At 42.1% G+C, this 20,473-nt stretch overlaps 1 protein-coding gene across 2 annotated transcripts in view; it reads left to right on the forward strand.

The window, feature by feature from the left end:
• LOC137357734 (exostosin-1-like) overlaps positions 1-20,473 on the forward strand; it is an 813,195-nt gene that overhangs the window by 597,212 nt on the left and 195,510 nt on the right. For both annotated transcript variants that reach the window (XM_068024074.1, XM_068024075.1), the window contains exon 4: positions 2,663-2,770. In XM_068024074.1, the coding sequence (XP_067880175.1) occupies positions 2,663-2,770 (108 nt within the window). The remainder of the gene's footprint in view (positions 1-2,662; positions 2,771-20,473) is intronic.

A 20,473-nucleotide genomic window follows, 5' to 3' on the forward strand; every position in this document is an offset into this window, starting at 1 on the left:
TTGTGGATTCGGCCATCCCAGCAGTCATCCTGAAGTTTGAGCTCCCTCACCATCAATGTCTGGTGCTCAAAGTCCATTGTGGGTTAAATTGGGTAAGGGAAGTAACCCCTTTGTCTCCACAAGCACTGTCTGGTAATACGCAAATGTCTCTCCAGCCAAGGGCCTGGTGATTTATTTTTTAAACAAGTCCTTTCTTCACTTCAGCAACAGTTTTCAAATCAATGTTTATGACAAATTTAATGTGCCTCATTCTTGGCAGGTGTGGGGGGTCTGCATGACATTCTGTTATGCCTCTTAATATTTAAATGACCTGCCTTCCCTGAGTTACACTTATGGGTTGTGCTCTTAAATTGCTTTCTTTATGGTAAACTTTCACTGTAGATTAGATATCAATATGTTTCCACTGTAGATCTTAATATGACAAATTTATAGTTCCCAAGATTATGCTACAAACATTTTTATAAATTGGAATAACAATACTTATTTTCCATTATTTCAGTGTCACCCATGAGCTCAATAAACAGCAAAAAAATCCAAAACAGCATTTCTTTCCTTCTGTTAATTTCTTTAAATTCCAAGGGTTGTAGTCCATCTTTTTTTAAGTATTTCACAATTGTTAAAATATCCAGTTTTTGTTTTAATTCCTCCATTTCTCCATCAAACTTCTCCAGTCTTGAAGGTGTAAACTCTTTGTTGGGTTTTGGTTCCATAGACTCCACTCTCACCCTGAAACTTCTCCCCAGTGGCCATGTGCAAGGCTAGGTAATGAGTGTTGGCAGATTTCTGATCATGGAGTGGGTGCTATGGCTAAACCTTACCCAATATTTACACATATGCACTTCTAGCTAGACAGACTTTGGGAATAGAAACTATAACTGGATTTACCTCGCTGTAATCCAGGAGTGCAGAGGCCAACTTTGACTGTGTATGTGTAAATAATCGGGAACGTCACCATAGTGATTACGTTATAGGACTAGTAATCTAGAGGCCTGGACTAATGATCTGAAGACATGAGTTGAAATCCTACTGCAGCAGCTGGGGAATTTAAATTCAGTTAATTAAATAAACCTAGAAACAAAAGCAAGTATCATTTATGGTGACCGGATTGTTGTTAAAACACATCTGGCTCAATAATATCCTTTAGGGAAGGAAATCTGCCGTTCTTATCTGATCTGATCTATATGTGACTCCAGATACACATCAATGAGGATGACTCTTAATTGCCCTCGCTAATAGCCTCGCAAGCCAGTCAGTTGTCAAGAAAGTGGCTCACCACCATCTTCTCAAGGGAAATTAGGGATGGGCAATAAATCCTGGCCTTGCCAGCAATGCCCACATCCTGTGAATGATAAAAAAAACTGTAACACTGCTACTGCCTTCCCATTTATCAGCTAACTCGTGCATAGACTGTAGATTAAACCTGAGGCTTCCTTCAAATATATACATACTTTTTAGGCATTGTTGACTTCGCCTCTCTCCATAAATTCAACAGGCACTTTTTCTACTTCTAAATTTAAATAGTAACTGTTAGTAATTTTTTTCTATAAATTTATATGTAAATTTAGTTATAAAAGTTAGATTTTATACATAATACTGATGTTTTATAGATTGAAAGATTTCATTGTTCTCATTCTTAAATGGCCCCATTTTGCTTTGAAACTTTGCCTGCGACAGATTAACCCAAAAATCTCTTGTTTCCCCTAATGGCTTTTTCCTTTCTCATTCTCATATTTTTTCATTTACTTTTTATATATATTTCCAACCTTCCTCCTTCCCAATTTCCCTAAATAATTTAAGACATTTTTGTTTTTCCTTTATTCTTATTTTGTCTTCCTTGTTTATGCTTTTATATTAATTTTCTATTTGGATATGAGGTATATTTGACTTGTTTCCACTTTACTGTAGACTTAAATAAATCTTATTTTTTCTTTTTCTTTGTAAACTGCAGAATAAGTTCAAATTAATCATCTCCAGGTCATCCATCATGGCCTAAACATCTCTTGAAACCTAGTACATCAGTTTGATTGTCTGCAGCTGCTATTCATGTCAACACCACTATTGTGATTACTGGTACACCCTGAGCTCTAAATTTTCCACCATTTGAGCATCACTACTTAAATCAATTGTGGTCTTATTTCTGGTCTCTTGTTCAACATACTGAATCAAGAAACAGTGCTGCATTAGTTCTGTGAATTTTGTAACATTTCCACCTATGCTTCATTTTAATTAAGTGTAATTTAAATCATCCAAACTTTTTACCTTCACTGTCCTGAATGCATTCTCTATTCAAATAATTTAACATCAGTTTTTTTTTTAAATTTTTGACCTGGTGGCATTCCCAGATATTAATTCCTGCCCCATTCTACCAAGAGTTTCTACACAAGCTCAATTAATCTTCACACATATGAGTTTATATCAAAGCTTGCAAGAAATGTAAGATTCTCAATTACTGAAAATTGAGTTATATGGCCGGAGTAGAAGGATGTGCCCCCTATTCTTATAACTGTCTAATTCTGAGCTTCTTTAGACAGTCAGTCTAAAAGTAAAAAAAGGAAACTATTCCTGTCTTCAAGATCTGTTGTAATTGCTCATTTCAAACTTCTTGGTTCTAATATTTTAGAGACTGTAATGTAATTGTAGTTTTCAATATCCTTTGTTTCAGGCTGCATGTATCCCAGTATTACTGAGTAATGGATGGGAGCTGCCATTTTCAGAGATCATTGATTGGAGTAAAGCAGCAATTATTGGGGATGAGAGGCTCCTTCTACAGGTAACACATTCACCAGAATACAATGGTTGTATTACCTGTAAATGTATTTAATGATCCCACAAAAGAACTGTTAATGGAGTCTCATGTGGGATATAGGAAACACTTGATATTCATTCTTGACAAATTCAAAAACAAGTGAAAATGCACATCTTAACTGAGCTTCAACTTCTAAACCAAAATTGGATATAGATTGTAAAATGAATCAATATTTATCTAAGATGAGTTTTCTTTGTATGATTATGTCCCATCGTCTCTGAATTATTTTCTGGTAAACTTGCAGTAATAGTTCTACAAAGGAATGATTTGCTTATAGCTAAAAATGGGGGCTGAATTACTGAAAAGTTCGTGAAAATCTTCACCAATTCAACATTCATTTGAACTACAAACATTATGGAGGACATTTTAACCTACCCCACCGGTCGAGAATGGGGCAGTAAATGGAGGGTAAAATCAGACAGAGTGTAAAATGGTTGGCTGACCTGAACCCACCTGGTGGGTTAGGCCAAGTTTACCCCGTATGTGTTCAGGAAATCCAGAATAAATGAGTATCATCTCTGTTTGTTGAGTTTCATTTAATTCTAAATGCTATTAATGCAGATCTTGTGTCAGTTAAGATCCTGACTCTGAATTTGCAGTGGTGGAAAGACATGGGTTCTGCTAGCCCATGTGCTAACTGTTTCCCTCATTTTAACAGGAATCACATTCCTTCTCTCACCGTAGTAAAATGGTTGAAAAGAGTTGAAAAATATATAGGCTGTTAAAAATGCATGAGGAATAGAGTTCAAAAACAAGCAAGTTATGTTAAACCTTTATAAATCACTGGTTAGGCTTCAGCTGAAGTATTGTGTCTATTTCTGGCCACCACACTTTAGGAAGGATTTCAATGTCTTGGAGATAGTTAAGAGGACATCTACTAGAATGGTATCAGGGATAAGGGACTTCAGTTATGTGGAGAGAGTAAAAAAGCGGGGATTGTTCTCCTTAGAGCAGAGAAGGTTTAGGTGAGATTTGATAGAGGTGTTCAAAATGATAAAGGGCATTAATAGACTAAATAGAGATAAACTGTTTCCACTGTCAGGAGTGTAGGTAACCAGAGGACACAGATTTAAGGTAATTGACAAAAGGGGAGGTAAGGAAAATTTTATTTACGCAGCAAGTTATATATGATCTGGACGGCACTGCCCGAATGGGTGTGGAAGCAGATTCAATTGTAACTTTCAAAGGGGAATTAAATAAATACTTGAAGGGGAAATGATCTTATGGCTGTGGAAATAGAGCAAGGGAGTGGGACTAATTGGATCTTTCTAAGAGCCGGTATAGGCACAATGAGTCGAATGTCCTCCTGATGTGCTATATAGTTCTATAAGCGGCACCTACCTGCATTGGCTCACCTATAAGTAAAAACAGCCAATGATTCTTTATAATGAACAACATTACAGCACCAGACTAAGATCTTTCAACTCTCCTCCAAATCAGGGGAAAAATGCCAGGACTGTCCCAAAACCTATAAGAATTGTAACTTTTTAAAGTTCCATATTCAGTTACATACTAGCAACCCTCCTGTTGTTCTGCTCATGTTAAGTCATGAGATATGCTATTTCATAAGGAAAGGAACATTATACCATGTATTATTCTGCTGCATAAGTAAGAACCCATATGGAACTTCACCCCCAATGTATAATTTTGTTGCTTGCATGCAGGTGTGTGTTCTTTTAAGGTTATGAAGCTGCATTGCTAAGTAAACACTCAAAAATTAATTCAAAAGTAAATTGCTATTTACGTTGAGAATCAGAGCTTTCGGTTTGTTTTAGGTTAAGTTCCTGTTTATGTTTTGCGAAGTGACACAGAAGTTTGCATTAGGTAGTTTGTAATGTCTTGAGTGAAATGGACGAGGAATGTCTGCTTATGTCACTTTTGTCAGGTACCTATTAGATATTAATATTGGAGGGAGTTGTATTTTACCATTTGAAAATACATTGAGATCCTATGTCATACCACATCAATGGAAAATGCATTAAAATTGTCAATTATTACCTCCAATATCACTTATGCCTGTAGATGGCATAGCGGGTAGGGTTTTTTTAATGTTAAATATTTTATATTAACTACTAAAACAATATTTGATTAAAAAAAAAGTATAGTAACACTTAATGATGAGAAAAACATGTTGATTCTGCATGCAGTTGTGGGCTCTGGCTACCAAGTATCACTGTGAAGCACCCTATTTCTCAGAAGTACCATTCTCACGGTGCAAAATTATTGGTAGAGGTCAGCAAAGCAGATTAGAAATTAGTTTTAAAAGTGAATCTTTTTTTTTAAATCAGTGTCCCCATACCTCTCCTAGACCACAGGCCTGAATGTTTTCCATCCCAACAAACACTCAAAAATTACTTCAGCCCACCCGACCTACTTACCTCACTTGCCTACCCTGCTTGCTCCCAGGCTTGCCAAGACAAACATCCAGCTTCTGCTGCCCCTAAAGCCCCATGAGCTACTTACCTTCCCACCTACCCAACATTCCAGCCCCACTGTCACACTCTCCTAACTATGGGCTTCTTGCATCCTCCTGCTTACCGGCAAGCCAACTTGCTCTGCAGCCCCCTCTGCTTTTGATTAAAGGCTCTTTACTCCACCATTGAACAACATTTTTGTCCTTCCCCCTCTGAAACTGAGCATCATTATGAGCCTTTACCTCCCACTAAGCAGAATCCTACTCTTGCCTTCTGGTTCCCACAACCCGTCCATCACATCGTATCACTCTTGACTCCATCCCAAAAAATACACATTTGCCACACACACTCACACCCCCACTTGTGTCCTGACCCCCTTCCTGAGCTTTCTGAAAAATGTTCATCCATCATTTTTTCTCAAATGTCCAGAACAAGAGTTTTAACAAAATAAAAATACCAAAAAACTTATTTCACAATAATTTACATTTATCAATTGAATTATGTTTCATGTTTATTCAATGCCTTTATTAAAATCCCAAATTTCACCTCTACCTTCCACAGTTCAGATTCTCGTCCACAGTGATGCCGAATCAAAGAACTGCCCCCATGCCCCCCACCCAACCCTCCTCCCCAACCCCCACCACTCCCAAGCTGCCAAGCTCCTGGAAGCACCCTCCCTCCCCACACTCCAGTTCTGACAAAGCCCAGGATAATCCCTCACTATTAGCAAAGCCCAGCATGCCTCCAAAGGCAGAAAAACCCCATCCCTAGTACTGCTAGTTAGCAGGACCCCAACAATCCATGGCTAGTCTGGAATATGCCTGCAGTATGGGACTCCAACAGAATGACTGGAAACTAGGCCAGGGACCAGATTTTACAAAGCAAACCTTTTGCTGCAGTTTCCACAAGGGCTTTGTGGAAGTGGGGTCTCTGTCCACTTCAAACATACCCATTGTCATAAGGAAGGGGTGGAACCAGGGGCTACTTCAGACAGGAGTTGCCACACTCTCAGCCCTCAATGAGACCCTGAGTATGTTCAGCAGATCCCTAACAACTGACAGTTTTGGGGACCGTCTGCAGGTCCAGGAACTCTGAAGATTTGGGAGGCTAATTTTAATGCTTAACGTGGCCACCTTACAAAGGTAGTCACAAGGACAGGTATAACTTGTTCCCAATGATGCCCTGACACCCACCCCCAGCCCAAACAGATGAACATTCTGACATGTTCTATATGGGCGGCGCCCTAGCAGTGCCCGTAGTGAAGCGGATACATATCATTAGGAATCCTTTTCCGAAACCCAGAAACTTTAGTCAAGGTCAATGATTGAAGTTACCACTAGTTGCAAACCCAGCAAACGTGCAGGCCCTGGATTGTCAGGGCCCAATTGTCTATACTCAATTGATAAATCTTGCGTATCATCCTGCTGTGTATACTCAGTTTTACAATGGTACAGGATATAAATTAAATACATAGGAAAAGGAATATATATAAAATATAAAGGCCACTCATGTACAGTTTTCACAATAATGTACAATGTTGTGAAACTCAAATCCTAAAGCACCAGTAAAAATCCCAGATTACATTTTAATAAAAATGGAATATATTTATTCAGTCACTGTAAATCAGTGGCTCTGATTTTATCCTTATAATTATAAAACAGAGAATCTTCTGACTCACCATGATCTGCTAACAAATCATAGAACTGATATTATAGAACAGTTTGAAAATCATAGAAATAGTTTTTTGAGTTTAGGCATGTACAGTAGAGGCTGAGAAGCTGGAAAATACAAAAATGCTACAGCACTACTAATGGTAGGAGAGTGTAATTACAGCATGACAAGTTGACAAAGACAGTTCCCATTATAAATGTGGACATAGGAATTTTAATGGAAAAGTTGACATAAGGTACACAAAGATGTAAGATTTTTATTATATTACTAATCAATATTAGCTGGGTCAAAATCCTGGAACTCCCTTCTTAACAGCACTAATGGCAGGGGGCCTGTAGAATTCAGCGGGGAGGGGCCCTCCTCGATCCCTGACGTTGAGAAGTACCTGCCGCATATTACCAGCGGTGGGGGGACCACAGTGCGGCACCCCGTCACCTGGCGGTTGGGTCTTCATCTAAATATTCAAATCAACAATAATGAGATTTAAATGAACTTACCTGCAGGCGGAGGCCGTCCCACGTCGAATTTACGGCCACCGAATGCAGTTTGCACGCCTTTGGAACTCCATATGGAGTTCCGCGGCGAGAACCTGGTGGGTAGGGGGGAGGAGTAAAATTTCAGAGCGGAAGGAGTTGGGGAATGGGGAAAACAATTTTTATTGGCTGTGGGAATGGTGGGAAGGGGTTGAGGATCAAAGGGAACATATTTTGGGGGGGAAAGTTTGGGATATTAATAAAAGTTTATTATGGAGGGAAAGGGAAATTTATATATAAATTACCCATTGGGGAGTGGGAGATGTGATTTAGAGTTGAAATAAAATATTATTTTTATTTCCTGGAGTTCGGGACCTTTAAATTTTAAAATGTTACCTCTACATCATTGGGGACGGCTGCTCTGACCCCTCTATTTAAATCAGCCCCCGTGCATAATATCATGGGGGCTGTGCGGCGGCACTTCCATGTCGGAAGGACGCCTCTCTCACAGTGCGCCACCACCGAGCGTGGCACACGAATAAATTCCAGCCCAGTAGAGTGTGAATTAAACGTTATAATCTGGTCACAGGGTAATGATTTCACAACTCACTCAATCTTACCTTTCACAATTTCTGACAACAGCTGAGGTCTTTAACTTAACTATAGCCTTATAACTCTCCAAAGTATCTTTTGTTATTATTTAAATAGTCTGAAGAATTTTAAGAGGTGTTTTATTTTTTGGTGAGGAGGTTTGCCGATACAATTTCCTCTAAAGGGAAAAAAAGGCACAGCCACCTGTTGTTGACACATTCAGAATTTGCTCTTGAATTGTGAAACTTTTTATCACTAAATGGATGGCTGAGTTGTTGTGAACAAAGTAAGGTTTATGCAAACAGTTGGTAAAAGAAGTAAGAAAAATTGAAGTGCTGGAAATACTCAGCAGGTATCAGTTCTGATAGAGTTCTGATGAAGGGTCATCAACCTGAAACGTTGGGCTGGATTTTACCAGCCCCTCGACGTCGTGGGTCTTGGCGAGGGGGGCCTGTAAAATACTTGGGAAGAGGCTTGCCACGACCCATGATGCCAAGAAGACCACGCGGCATATTACCACTGGCGGCGAGGCCTCGGTGCGGCCCCCACCCCGCTACTTAGCTGTAAAGAGGTGGGGGAGTGGGGAACACACTTTTTGTTGGCTGTGGGGATGGTGGGAAAGTGTTGAAGGGCAAATATTACGAGATTGGGGGGGAAATTCGCGGTGCCAATAAAGTTTATTCTGGGCTGGTAGCCTTAAAACAGACATTGGGGCTGGGCTGAAATGGCCTACAGGTTTCAATAAAACTTTAAAATGAGGTGTAAACAAATTCCCCTTTAAATATTAAAATTTCGTCTAAGGGCTCGAAGCCCTTTAAAAATGGCACTCGTACCTGCGCAGTGGCGCCAGACGCCATTGTCGGGGACGCAGCGGCTGCCCCCTCTACATCATCGGATGTGGCTGCTCTGCCCCCTCTATTTAAATGAACCCCCGCATGAAATATCACGTAGGTTCAGCGGCGGCGCTTCCGTGTCAGAAGCCGCTGAGTTCAAAGCGTGCCGCCGCGATATGAGGCGCGCTAATAAAATTCAGCCCTCTGAGTCAATATCACCACCGATCTAAATTTGAGGAAAATGGGATGTCCAGATACATTGACAGAACTCCATTGGTTAACAAAAACAGAAAATGCTGGAAGCACTCGGCAGCTCGGTCAGTATCTGTGGAGAGAACAGATGAGTTAATATTTGACATGAAGACTCTGTCGTGAACTGAAAATTACAGATGAACAATAGTTAAAAAGGAAGGAACAGAAAAAGCACATAAACACAGAAAAAATGGAACTGCAGCCATTTAGCTATACCACTTTGCCACTTAATTACTTCACAGGTCATTCTATTCTTCTGTTGAGTTTATGTGTCATTTGAATCATTTGGATCCAATGATTGGATGTTGCAATCTAGCAGTCTACAACAATAATTTCATTTTCTTGCTGGTATGCTGCTTTTCAGCTTGTAAATCTCTAACTAATGTTACTCTCTGCAATACTACTTCCCAACATAGGAATAGCTCATATTTGCTTAAAAGCTTCTGCTGTAGCAGGTTATGTGCAGATGCTGATCATGTCAACACACATCAGAAAATCTATTGACTGCCTGGTCTATTCGTTGGTTGGATTCTTTTTAACTATTGGCCCAGATTTTGTAGTCAGCACTGAAGTGAATGTGCTTGCCGCTGACCTTGAGAAAAGCTGCCCACAAAGATCTAGTGATCTGTGTGGCATGGATTTCCCCTTTCCTGATGTTAGTTTGGTGCTAAATCAAGGGGATTTCCAGACGTTCAGCAACAGTGTCTTCAAGCAGGGTAAGCAGCCAATCACACAGCAAACTAGGTAATAAAAAATGCACTGGTTATCCTTCACTTTTAATAAAATTTTTACTGAGAGTGAAATAAATGATTGGAACATACGGGATTTCAATAGAAGCTGAAATATTATCAACAATTATTTTAAAAATATATGGAATGTTTTATGGTAACGTAGAAATGTGACATTCCACAAATATAATATTAGTCTTTCTGGAACAGTGAGGCTGGTTACCAGTAATTATGCACTTATCATGCTATTCAATCCCAGTTGCCTCTCATTCAACACAGTGTAACCTTTCAAGGGTTTTTACTGTGAGACTAATAAAAGGGCAAATTTTCATCAGTTCAGTAATTTCTAATTGATTGCAATCTGGGGGAACTTTAACAGTGCACCCTATGGAGATGCATAAAATGACTGACAGCAACTTATATATTTCTATGTTTAACTGCCCATGTGGGACTCCAGAAGATGCTGTAAGTTTCAGTGGAGTGATGACGGTCAGCCCTGACAGTTTCCCCATTATTACGACCTCAAAATCTGGGCCATTGTCATTTGCTAATTCACTGTGTTCATAATGGTATTCGTTCAATCCTTTAGCATTTTAATTTGACAGTCTAGCACAGAAATCTAGCAATCTTTTTGAATAGTAGATACCCGATTGAGCGGGTCCATAATTGTTGAGCTAATATGTTACTGTATAAGAGTGCACCAGGCATTCCAAGCAGATTGGTGGTAACTTTTATTCCAATCCTTCTGTCACTGTAAATGACAGTATTTTAAATGGAGAAGCCTAGGTGAAGGACCAAGGCTCACAGTTCAGTGAAGTCCAGGATTTGAAAAGAATGCAGTAGATTAAATTAATCTCTGAGAAGTGGTTAGAACTTGAAAACCTTGTGGATCGTAGAAGCAAAGGAGGAATGTGGGAGATGAGGAGTTACTGGTGTTTGAGTCTGATTACATGTAGTTAATAAAAACAAGAAATGCTGGAATCACTCAGCAGGTCTGGCAGCATCTGTGGAAAGAGAAGCAGAGTTAACGTTTCGGGTCAGTGACCCTTCATCGGAACTGACCCGAAACGTTAACTCTGCTTCTCTTTCCACAGATGCTGCCAGACCTGCTGAGTGAGTCCAGCATTTCTTGTTTTTATTTCAGATTTCCAGCATCCGCAGTATTTTGCTTTTATTTTACATGTAGTTAATGTTTGTTTGACTATTTTTGTTTCATCACAGGATCTGTCAATGTCTGCCAGCAGATCTCATAATGTTGAATAATTTTAGAACTTTCCAGTATCTGGTGCATGCATGAAGCCAGATCATTTCTTAGGGTGGATTTTACAAATGTGTGACCCTTAGTGGAGCTCCTACACAGGGAGCGCATTGTGTGAATTCAGGCACAGGGGTCTTGGACCATGCAGGGTCCTTCAACCATTAAACTTAATGGGCAGAAGATCCCGTGAGGCCAGCTGACCTTCAGGCCCAAATTCCTGATAAGTGCTCCCAATGCACATAGCTGATAGTGTGAATTCGTAAAATTTCCTCTGATGACTATTTCCTCCCAAGTATCTAGTTTCTATAATTTGTTGACACAAGCAGTCATTTTTTGTTGCCAACGTTTTAATTAATTCTCAGCACTTGTCAACACATTCCTTAATTTTGAGGATAAAATAGCAATGAAACCACCCTTTGGTGTCACAGTATGTAATTAAAAGAATTATTGATGAAACAGGGATAACTTTACAAACAGCAATTCTGGCACAGTACACCAATTTAATGTACATGGGATCAACACATTTTTGAAACTGTTGATGTGTTTGGAACAGATTTGTATTTTTACACTATATTTGTCATTGCTAGCATATATAATTTGGTACCGTGCAGCATCCCATGAATTTATACACTTATTGCATATGGTATGATTTCCAGTCCAAGTGTGCAATAATGCATAAAGTTGCAGAGACAGTTTCTGAGTGGATTTATACAATAAAAAATCATTTGTCCAAGTAACAGCTTGGTATTGTTGATGTCCCTAAAAGCTTTATGATTTAAAACTATATATATTAGCTGAATGTTTTATTTAAAATTCCTTTCTCCTCTTTTAAAATAGAGACCAAAGGAATTTGATGCAAATATGTTGGACCGGATTTTTAAAGCCTGCTGAGAGCAGGTACGGAGGCAAGAGTGATTTAAAGTTCGCGTTCTCAGAGGTGGGCAGTGGGACCCACCAACTGCAGAATGTGATTCAATTTTTAAAGGGATGCCTGGAGGGAGGGAATGGGTCGATCGCACGCCTCCAATTAATTGCCTGTTGAGCTCATTGAAGAGCTCATTAACAGGCTTGTCAGCAGCAGTTTTTAATTTTCAAAGGCTGGAAACATGGAGGACGCCATGGGGGAACAATTAAGGGTATTCAAGATGTGAACACTGCGGGGGCCTTGAGGGTTATGGGAACAGGCTACTCTGAGATTGGACAGAGCAGCCAGGATGCGTTTCAGCAGATGCAACCTCCAGGACAGCAGGAGGCCAGATGAGCACAGAGCATGGAAGAAGGCGCTACCCAAGAGATCGGATACACAGACCAAGTGTCAGCTCCCTGCAAATGACGGAGTGCCAGTGCCGTAGGGGCCTCCACCAATCCAGGTAGATGGTCTCGGACCTGTGTGCTCTGATCCACAATGACCCGAGGGCTCACAGCCCCATGGTCATCCATCGAGGTCTCTGTCACCCTTAACATCTATGCAACCGGGTCATTTCAGGGATCAGCAGTAGACCTAGGTGGCATCTCGCAGTCAGCAGCTCATCGGGCCATCAGGCAAATCACGGATGCCGTTTTCAGGAGGGCAGGAGACTACATCCACTTTGACAGGGAGAATGAGGAATTGAAGGAAATTAATGTTAGTAAGAAGGTTGTATTGGAGAAATTAATGGGGCTGAAGACTGATAAGTCCCCAGGACCTGATATTCTACATCCCAGAGTGTTGAAAGAGGTAGCTATTGAGATAGTGGATGCATTGGCAATCATCTTCCAAAATTCTATAGATTCTGGAACGGTTCCTGCAGATTGGAAGGTAGCAAATGTCAGCCCACTATTTAAGGAGAGAGAGAGAAAACAGGGAACTACAGATGTGTACATCGGTAGTAGGGAAAATGCTAGAATCTATTCTGAAGGATATGATAAATGGACAATTGGGTAATAATGATCTGATTGAGCATGGTCAACATGGATTTATGAATGGGAAATCATGTTTGATGAACCTGTTGGAGTTTTTTGAGGATGTTACTAACAGAACTGATAAAGGGGAGTCGATGGACATAGTATACTTGGATTTTCAGAAGGCTTTTGATAAAGTCCCCCACAGGAGATAGAAGAGCAAAATTAAAGCACATGGGATAGCAGGTAATATACTGTCATGGATTAGGGATTGGCTAACAGGCAGAAAACAGAGAGTGGGAATAAACAGGTCATTCTTGCATTGGCAGGCTGTGAGTAGTGGGGTACCACAAGGCTCAGTACTTGGGCCCCAGCTGTTCACAATGTATATCATTGATTTGGAAGAGGGGACCAAATGTATTGGTTCTAAATTCGTGAATGACGTAAAACTAGATAGGAATGGGTGTTGTGAGGAAGATGCAAAGCGGCTTCAAGGGGATTTGGACACTTAGTGAGTGGGCAAGAACACGGCAAATAGAATATAATGTGGAAATATGTGAGTTTATCCACTTTGGTAGAAGGAACAGATGTGCAGAGTATTTCTTAAATGGTAACAGATTAGAAAGTGTAGATGTACCAAGGGACCTGGGTGTCCTCGTCAATAAGTCATTGAAAGCTAATATGCAGTGCAGCAAGCAATAATTGGGAAGGCTAATGGTATGTTAGCCTTTATCACAGGAGGATTTGAGTACAGGAGTAGTGAAGTCTTGCTTCAATTGTATAGAACCTTGGTTAGACTGCACCTGGACTACTGTGTGCAGTTTTGGTCCCCTTACTTTAGGAAGGATATTATTGCCATAGAGGGAGTACAACCAAGGTTCACCAGACTTGTTCCTGGGATGGCAGAACTATCCTATGAAGAGAGATTGGGGAAACTGGGTCTGTATTAACTAGAGTTTTGAAGACTGGGAGGTGATCTTATTGAAACCTACAAAATACATGGTAGATGCAGGTAAGATGTTTCCCCTGGTTGGGGAGTCTAGAACCAGGGGACACAACCTTAAAATAAGAGGGAAGCGACAGACCAGGATGAGGAGAAATTTCTTTACTCAGAGGGTTGTGAATCTTTGGAATTCGCTACCCAGAGGGCTGTGGAAGCTCAGTCATTGAGTATGTTTAAAGCAGAGATTGACAAATTTCTAAATACCAGTGACATAAAGGGATATGAGGATAGTGTGGGAAAAAGGCATTGAAGTGGATGATCAGCCATGATTGTATTGAATGGCAGAGCAGGCTCGATGGGCTGAATGGCCTACTCCTGCTCCTATGTTCCTATGACATAGTTAGGCCCTCATAGCCTCAGAGGGCATTGGGATCAGCCCCCATTGCTGAATTCCCCCACATGCAGAGCATCATCACTTGTACCCATGTGGCCATCAAGACACCCAGCAACTCCCCAGTGCGATCCATCAACTGAAAGAAGTTCCACTCCCTCGACATCCAACTGGTCTGTGACCACAACAAGAGCTTCCTACATGTGTGCGCTTACCTTCCTGGCAGCTGCCATGACACCCTCATCCTCCGCCAGCCCAGGCTGCCTCAGTACTTCACTCCATCCCCCAAAGTACGTGGATAGATCCAAGGAGTCAAGGGAAATCCCTTGAAGAGATGGCAACTGACCCTTCTATGGGAGCCCCAAACAGAGGCACAGAGACGAAACAACCAATGCCACCTGCTCAGCAGGCAAACCGTTGAGGAGGCCATCGGATTTCTGAAAATGTGATTCTGGTATCTGGATCGGTTGGGCGGTGCCCTCCAATAACCTCTTGCAAGGGTGCCAGTCATTGCGATGGTCTGCTGCGCTCTCCATAATGTGGCCCTCCAGAGAGGTGTGGACCTTGAGAATGGTGAGGCCCTGGAAGGAGACAACTCATCGGGAGAGGAGCGGGAAGAGGAGGCGGAGGAAGATGACGCTGAACAGAGAGGTGCTCCTGCTGCACAGTGGGGTAGCCTCTTCCTGCCACCCGTCAGGAAGAGGACCTCCCTCCTCTCCCTCACGGCCTCCAGCATTAGATCCAGGTTGGCATCGATGAAGCGAGGGTCTGCCCTGCCCATGTGCCAGGCCTCTGACTTCTCTGTGACAGCTCGCTTCCCTCTGGTGCAGTGGAAGGCTTTGGCACAAACCACAGATTTCTCCCTCAGGACCACCAGCAACCTCAGTGATGGCTGGCGTGGGGCGTCTAAATCAGTCCCACACTTCATCTGACCCACCTCCGTTCCCTCCCGCACGGGCTCTAAGTGGTCAGGAAACCCGACACCATATCAATTAAGGGCTCACCCCCATGAAAATCTGAACTTTAATCAGTTTCCCACCGGAGGCAGGTTTCTGACCCAAAAACAAACCTGGCTCCTGTTTCCCGTGGCAAACATTCAGCCCAAAATGTGTTTTACATTCACTATATCCTCTCAATAAACTAAAAAATTTGTGATTGTCAGGATTGATGCAGAAAGGGAATTTAGGAACCTAAGTAGATAGAAAAAGTCATTCAACCATTTAGCTGACCCGATCATTTAGGTCCATCTGGTCATTTTTATATCCCTTCTGCAGTGCACCAATCCATCTCCTGTTGTTTGCTACGAATCAGGAATTTGTTCCATTTCTCTTCAAATATTTCAACCAATTCCAATATCACTGTGTTAGGTGGCAATCCTTTCAGAACCTAACAACCCCAAGGGGTGAAATTTGTCTTTTAATGAAAAACTTGGGAATGTTTTTATCCACAATTAATGACCAACTAATGGAATCACATTCTTAGAAGTCACACATTTCTATAATTTTATTAATGACTTAATTACAGAAAAAAGGGACAGTCTCTCATTTTCATTAAGATGAATTTCAACCCGTCAATCTGAAGCAGTATGGCCCCTGGAATTAGAATTTCTCGGTGCATTATATTTAATGTATCAGTTACTGCATCCACTAAAATTCCTACCAAAAACATAAAAACACAAGAAATAGGAGCAGGAGTAAACCTATGCCCATTGAGCCTGCTCCACCAGTCAATACGATCGTGGCTGGTCTTAGGCTTCATTTTCCCGCCCACACACCATATCCCTTGGTACCCTGACAGACCAAAAATCTGTCTATCCCAGATTTAAATGTATTCAACGACGGAGCATCTACAACCCTCTGGGGTAGAGAATTCCAAAGATTCACAACCCTTTGAGTGAAGTAATTTCTCCTCATCTCAGTCCTAAATGATCGGCCCCTTATCCTGAGACTGTGCCCTGTGTTTTAGATTCCCCCACCAGCGCAAACAGTGTCACAGTATCTACCATATCCAGCCCCTTCAGGATTGTTTCAATGAGATCACCTCTCATTTTTCTAAACTCCAGAGAATATAGGCCCAATTTACTCAGCCTCTCATCATAGGACAACCCCCTCATCCCAGGGACAATTTCGCTGTATCGCTTCCAGTGCAAGTATATCATTTCTTAAATGTGGAGACCAAAACTGTACACAGTACTCCAGATGTGGTCTCACCAAAACCCTGTACAATTGTAGCAAGACTTTATTCCTGTATTCCAATTCCCTGGCAATAAAGGCCAACATGCCTTTTGCCTTCCTAATTGCTTGCTATACCTGCATGCTAACTTGCTGCGTTCCTTGTGGGATTGAAATGGCAGTGGGTCAGATCAAGTCTGGGGCTTATGTAGACTTGCACGACAGCCATCACTGAGGCTGCTGGTTGTCCTGCGGGAGAGATCTGCCTTCTACAGCACCAGAGGGAAGCAACATGTCACAGGGGAGCTGGAGGCCTGGCACTAGGGGCGGGGCAGACCCTCCCTTATTCAATGCCCACCTGGATCTAATACGAGAGGTCCCTGAGGGGAAGGAGGAAGGCCCTCTTCCCAGAGGGTGGCACGAGGAGGCCATCTCATCATGCAGTAGGGGAACCTCTCTGTTCAGTGGTATCCCCCTCCATCCCCTCTTCCTCCTCCATCTTACCTCCTGTCCTCCCCCAATGAGCTGTCTCCTTCCAAGCCTCACTGTCCTCAAGGTTCACACTTGTCTGAATGGCCATATTAAGGACAGCACAGCAGATCACTACAATGACTGAGATCTTTGCAGGGGGTATTGAAGGGTGCGACCCAACCGATCCAGGCAGCGGAATCGCATCTTCACAAACCCGATGGCTTGCTCAATGGTTGGCCTGCTGAGCAGGTGGCATTAGTTGTTTCACCTCTGTGCCTCTGTTTGGGGCTCCCATAGAGGAGTCAGTTGACACCTCTTCAAGGGATTTCCCTACTCTCCTTGGAGCCCTGTCCTGCACTCCCCTGGCCGCCTGCTGTCCAGGAGGTTGTATCTGCCACAGCTCATCCTGGCTACTCTGTCCAATGTCAGAGTAGCCTGTTCCTATCTGAGCTCCCTCAACTGGGCTTTGTACATTCACCAGGCCTACACCTGCCAACCCCAGTTGCCCCTGTGATGCCAGCAGGCTCACATTCCTCTCCAATTTCCTGCCACTCTCCACTGTGACATTAAACTATTCCAGCTGCAGCAATATCCACACTGAGACACACCTGAAGCAGCTAAGCTTTATTTGCTGCCTCTGAATTAGTTCAATCAGCCCCTCCCATTGCACTCATGACCCTCCACACTGCTCATGTCTTCACAGCCCTGTCGTGTCCCACCCCCCCACCCCCCCGAATGGTGTTTTCCACGTTCCCAGCCTTTAAAAATAGCTCCCTACTCCTGACAAGACTGTTAATGAGCTGTTTAATGACCTCAGCAGGCAACTAATTGGACGCCTGCGCCTGACCTGTTCCGTCGCTGCCGGTGTCCCTTTAAAAATGGTGTCGCATTACGGAGGCGGCAGCTCCCAGTGCCAACTTTTGAGAACGCGATCTTCAAATTGTGCTTGCCTCCGCACCCATAGCAGGTTTTGAAAATCTAGCCCAGGGTATGCTTGCAAAGTTTTTTTTTGATGATAAACAGAAATCCTATTTAGACCTAACTAAATAAGACAGTTTTATTTAAACAGAGGTCAGCTCAGTTAATAGCATGTTTTAGTGGAATATCAGAAAAGTAAAATCTTGCTCAAGATAAACCTGATTCACCTTCACATTATAAATGATATATTGTTATAAAATATAGATAATTAGAGTGTTACTAAAAGGGGAAACCACATTCAATGAGTTAGCAGACACCATTTAGCTGCAAGTTGTTTGGAATTTCAATCCATAAAAGCAACGCACCTTTATCATGCACTATGAAATCTCACTGGGTGTCGGTCAGTTGCAGACTGATGTTGAGTAGACATAGAGAAGACCACTGTTGATCTCCCAATTGAGGGTAAATAGCAAAGTTTCAGTGGAGATCTATCAAAGGATCAAATTATTTGTATTGGCTTTGATTGTTATTAAAGAAATATAATTGTATTGATTCAGGCTGATGTTTATAAACTATTCACTGATGCTGAGTTTGGGCTCTTCCAGGATCACTCGGCTCCAGACCTCATGACAGCCTTGATCCAAACATGGACACAAAAGCTGAATTCCAGAGGTGAGGTGAGGCGAGAATGACTGCCCTGGACATAAGACAGTATTTGACTGAGTGACACCTAAGGAGACCTATTAAAATTGAAGTCAGTGGGGATCAGGAGGAAATCTCTCCAGTGGCTGGAATTATACCTGTGGTTGTTGGAAACCAAGCATCTCAGCCCTAGGGCAATACTGGAGTTCCTTGGGGCAGCATCCTAGGTCCAGTTACCTTTAGCTGCTTCAGCAATAACCTTCCCACCGTCATAAGGTCAGAATTGGGGCTGTTGGCTAATGACTGCACCGTGTTCAGTTCCATTGGTAATTCCTTAGATAATGAAGCAGTCCCTGTCCACATGCAGCAAGGCCTGGACAACAACCAGGCTTGGGCTAATAAGTGGCAAGTAACATACGCGTCACATGAGTGCCAGCGGCGACCATCTCCAAAAAGAGCCTAACCCCCTTTGCATTCAATGGCATTACCATTGCCGAATCCCCCATCATCCACATCCTGAGCGGGTCACCTTATTCCAGAAACTGAACTAGACCAGTCACATAAATGCTGTGCCTACTAAAGCAGGTCAAACGCTTGATATTCTGTGGCACGTGGCTCATCCCCAAAGCCTCTATAAGTCTGGAATGTGTTGGAATACTCTCCACTCGCCTCAATGGGTGTAGCTGTAACCATAAGAAGCTTGACTCCATCCAGGACAAAGCAGTCCACTTGACAGCATTCCATCCATTAGCTTAAACATCTACTCTCTCTAGCACTGGCATACCGTGACTGCAATGTGTACAGTCTCTACAGGATGCACTGCAGCAAGTCATCAAGACTTATTTGGCAGCACCTGCCAAACCCACGATCTCCACCACCTAGAAAGACAAGAGGTGCAAATGCATGGGTACACCATCATATCCAAATTCCCCTTCAAGTCACACACCATTCTGACTTGGACACCTGTCTCCTTTCTTTCGTTGATTCAAAATCCTGGCACTCCTTCCTAACAGCATTGAGGGAGCACCGTCACCATATGGACTGCAGCATTTCAAGAAGAAAACCCCCACCTCCTTCTCAAGGGCAACTAGGGATGGGCACTAAATGCTGGCCTTGCTAGCAGCAACCACTCCAAAAGAATGATTTTAAAAAAACTGATGTTAACATGGCAACCAAATGCTACAATTAAATGTTGCAGTCATTCATTTATTCCTAGAATTCAGTAAATAAAGCAAAATTCACTGTAAATCTTGAAACTGTTTTGGTGGATTTGAAGTTGTGCTACTCATATCAGCTAAAAGGATCCCATCTTAATTTTATTCACGCTGTCTGTCTGATAGATGTAACATGAAAATGACTGCTGCTGACAGATTTACAAGACTTTTTAATCAAATTTTCAATATACTGTATGGGAAACAAGAGCAGTCCTGTGAGTCAGCTGGAATTGTTTGATGCAGATGAAACAATGAAGCAGATCTTTATTCAAAGTATATCTTGATAAAAAAAAAGTACAGAACTATGGGGGTCAGATTTACCGAACAATTTCAAAATGTTTGTATATTTCTAGAAACTGGGCTATTTTCAGTGTACACTAAGTTCAGTGTACAGTTTGATCATCACTGCCCACTTTTTATTGTTTCTGTTGCTATGGGGACTAAGTTGGACATAGGAACTTAGAGTAATCATTAAAACTGTTTAATTAAATGGCTCGATTTTCTTTATTGACACTTAGCTTCACAAATTTCTGAGGACATTTAAAAAATCATGCCGATCTCTTTGGGAAACGCAGCATATGAACAATTACCCTTTATGTGGATATGCCTTAATAATTGGCAACATACAATGGGCAGAATTTTAACTGCCAAGGTGGGTGCAGGTTCGGCTGCAAGTGTGAGCAGGTGTATTAAAGCCCAAAAAAGTGCTGGCATGTCAGAAATCCGACATGATTCCACCCACTTCTGGGATTGACCAGGGCGGATTTGCAGGCAAGTGGGGAGCTATCTGGTAAGTAAATTAAATGTGTAAATAGT

Source organism: Heterodontus francisci, chromosome 3, assembly GCF_036365525.1.
Source record: "Heterodontus francisci isolate sHetFra1 chromosome 3, sHetFra1.hap1, whole genome shotgun sequence".
Classification (NCBI taxonomy): domain Eukaryota; kingdom Metazoa; phylum Chordata; class Chondrichthyes; order Heterodontiformes; family Heterodontidae; genus Heterodontus; species Heterodontus francisci.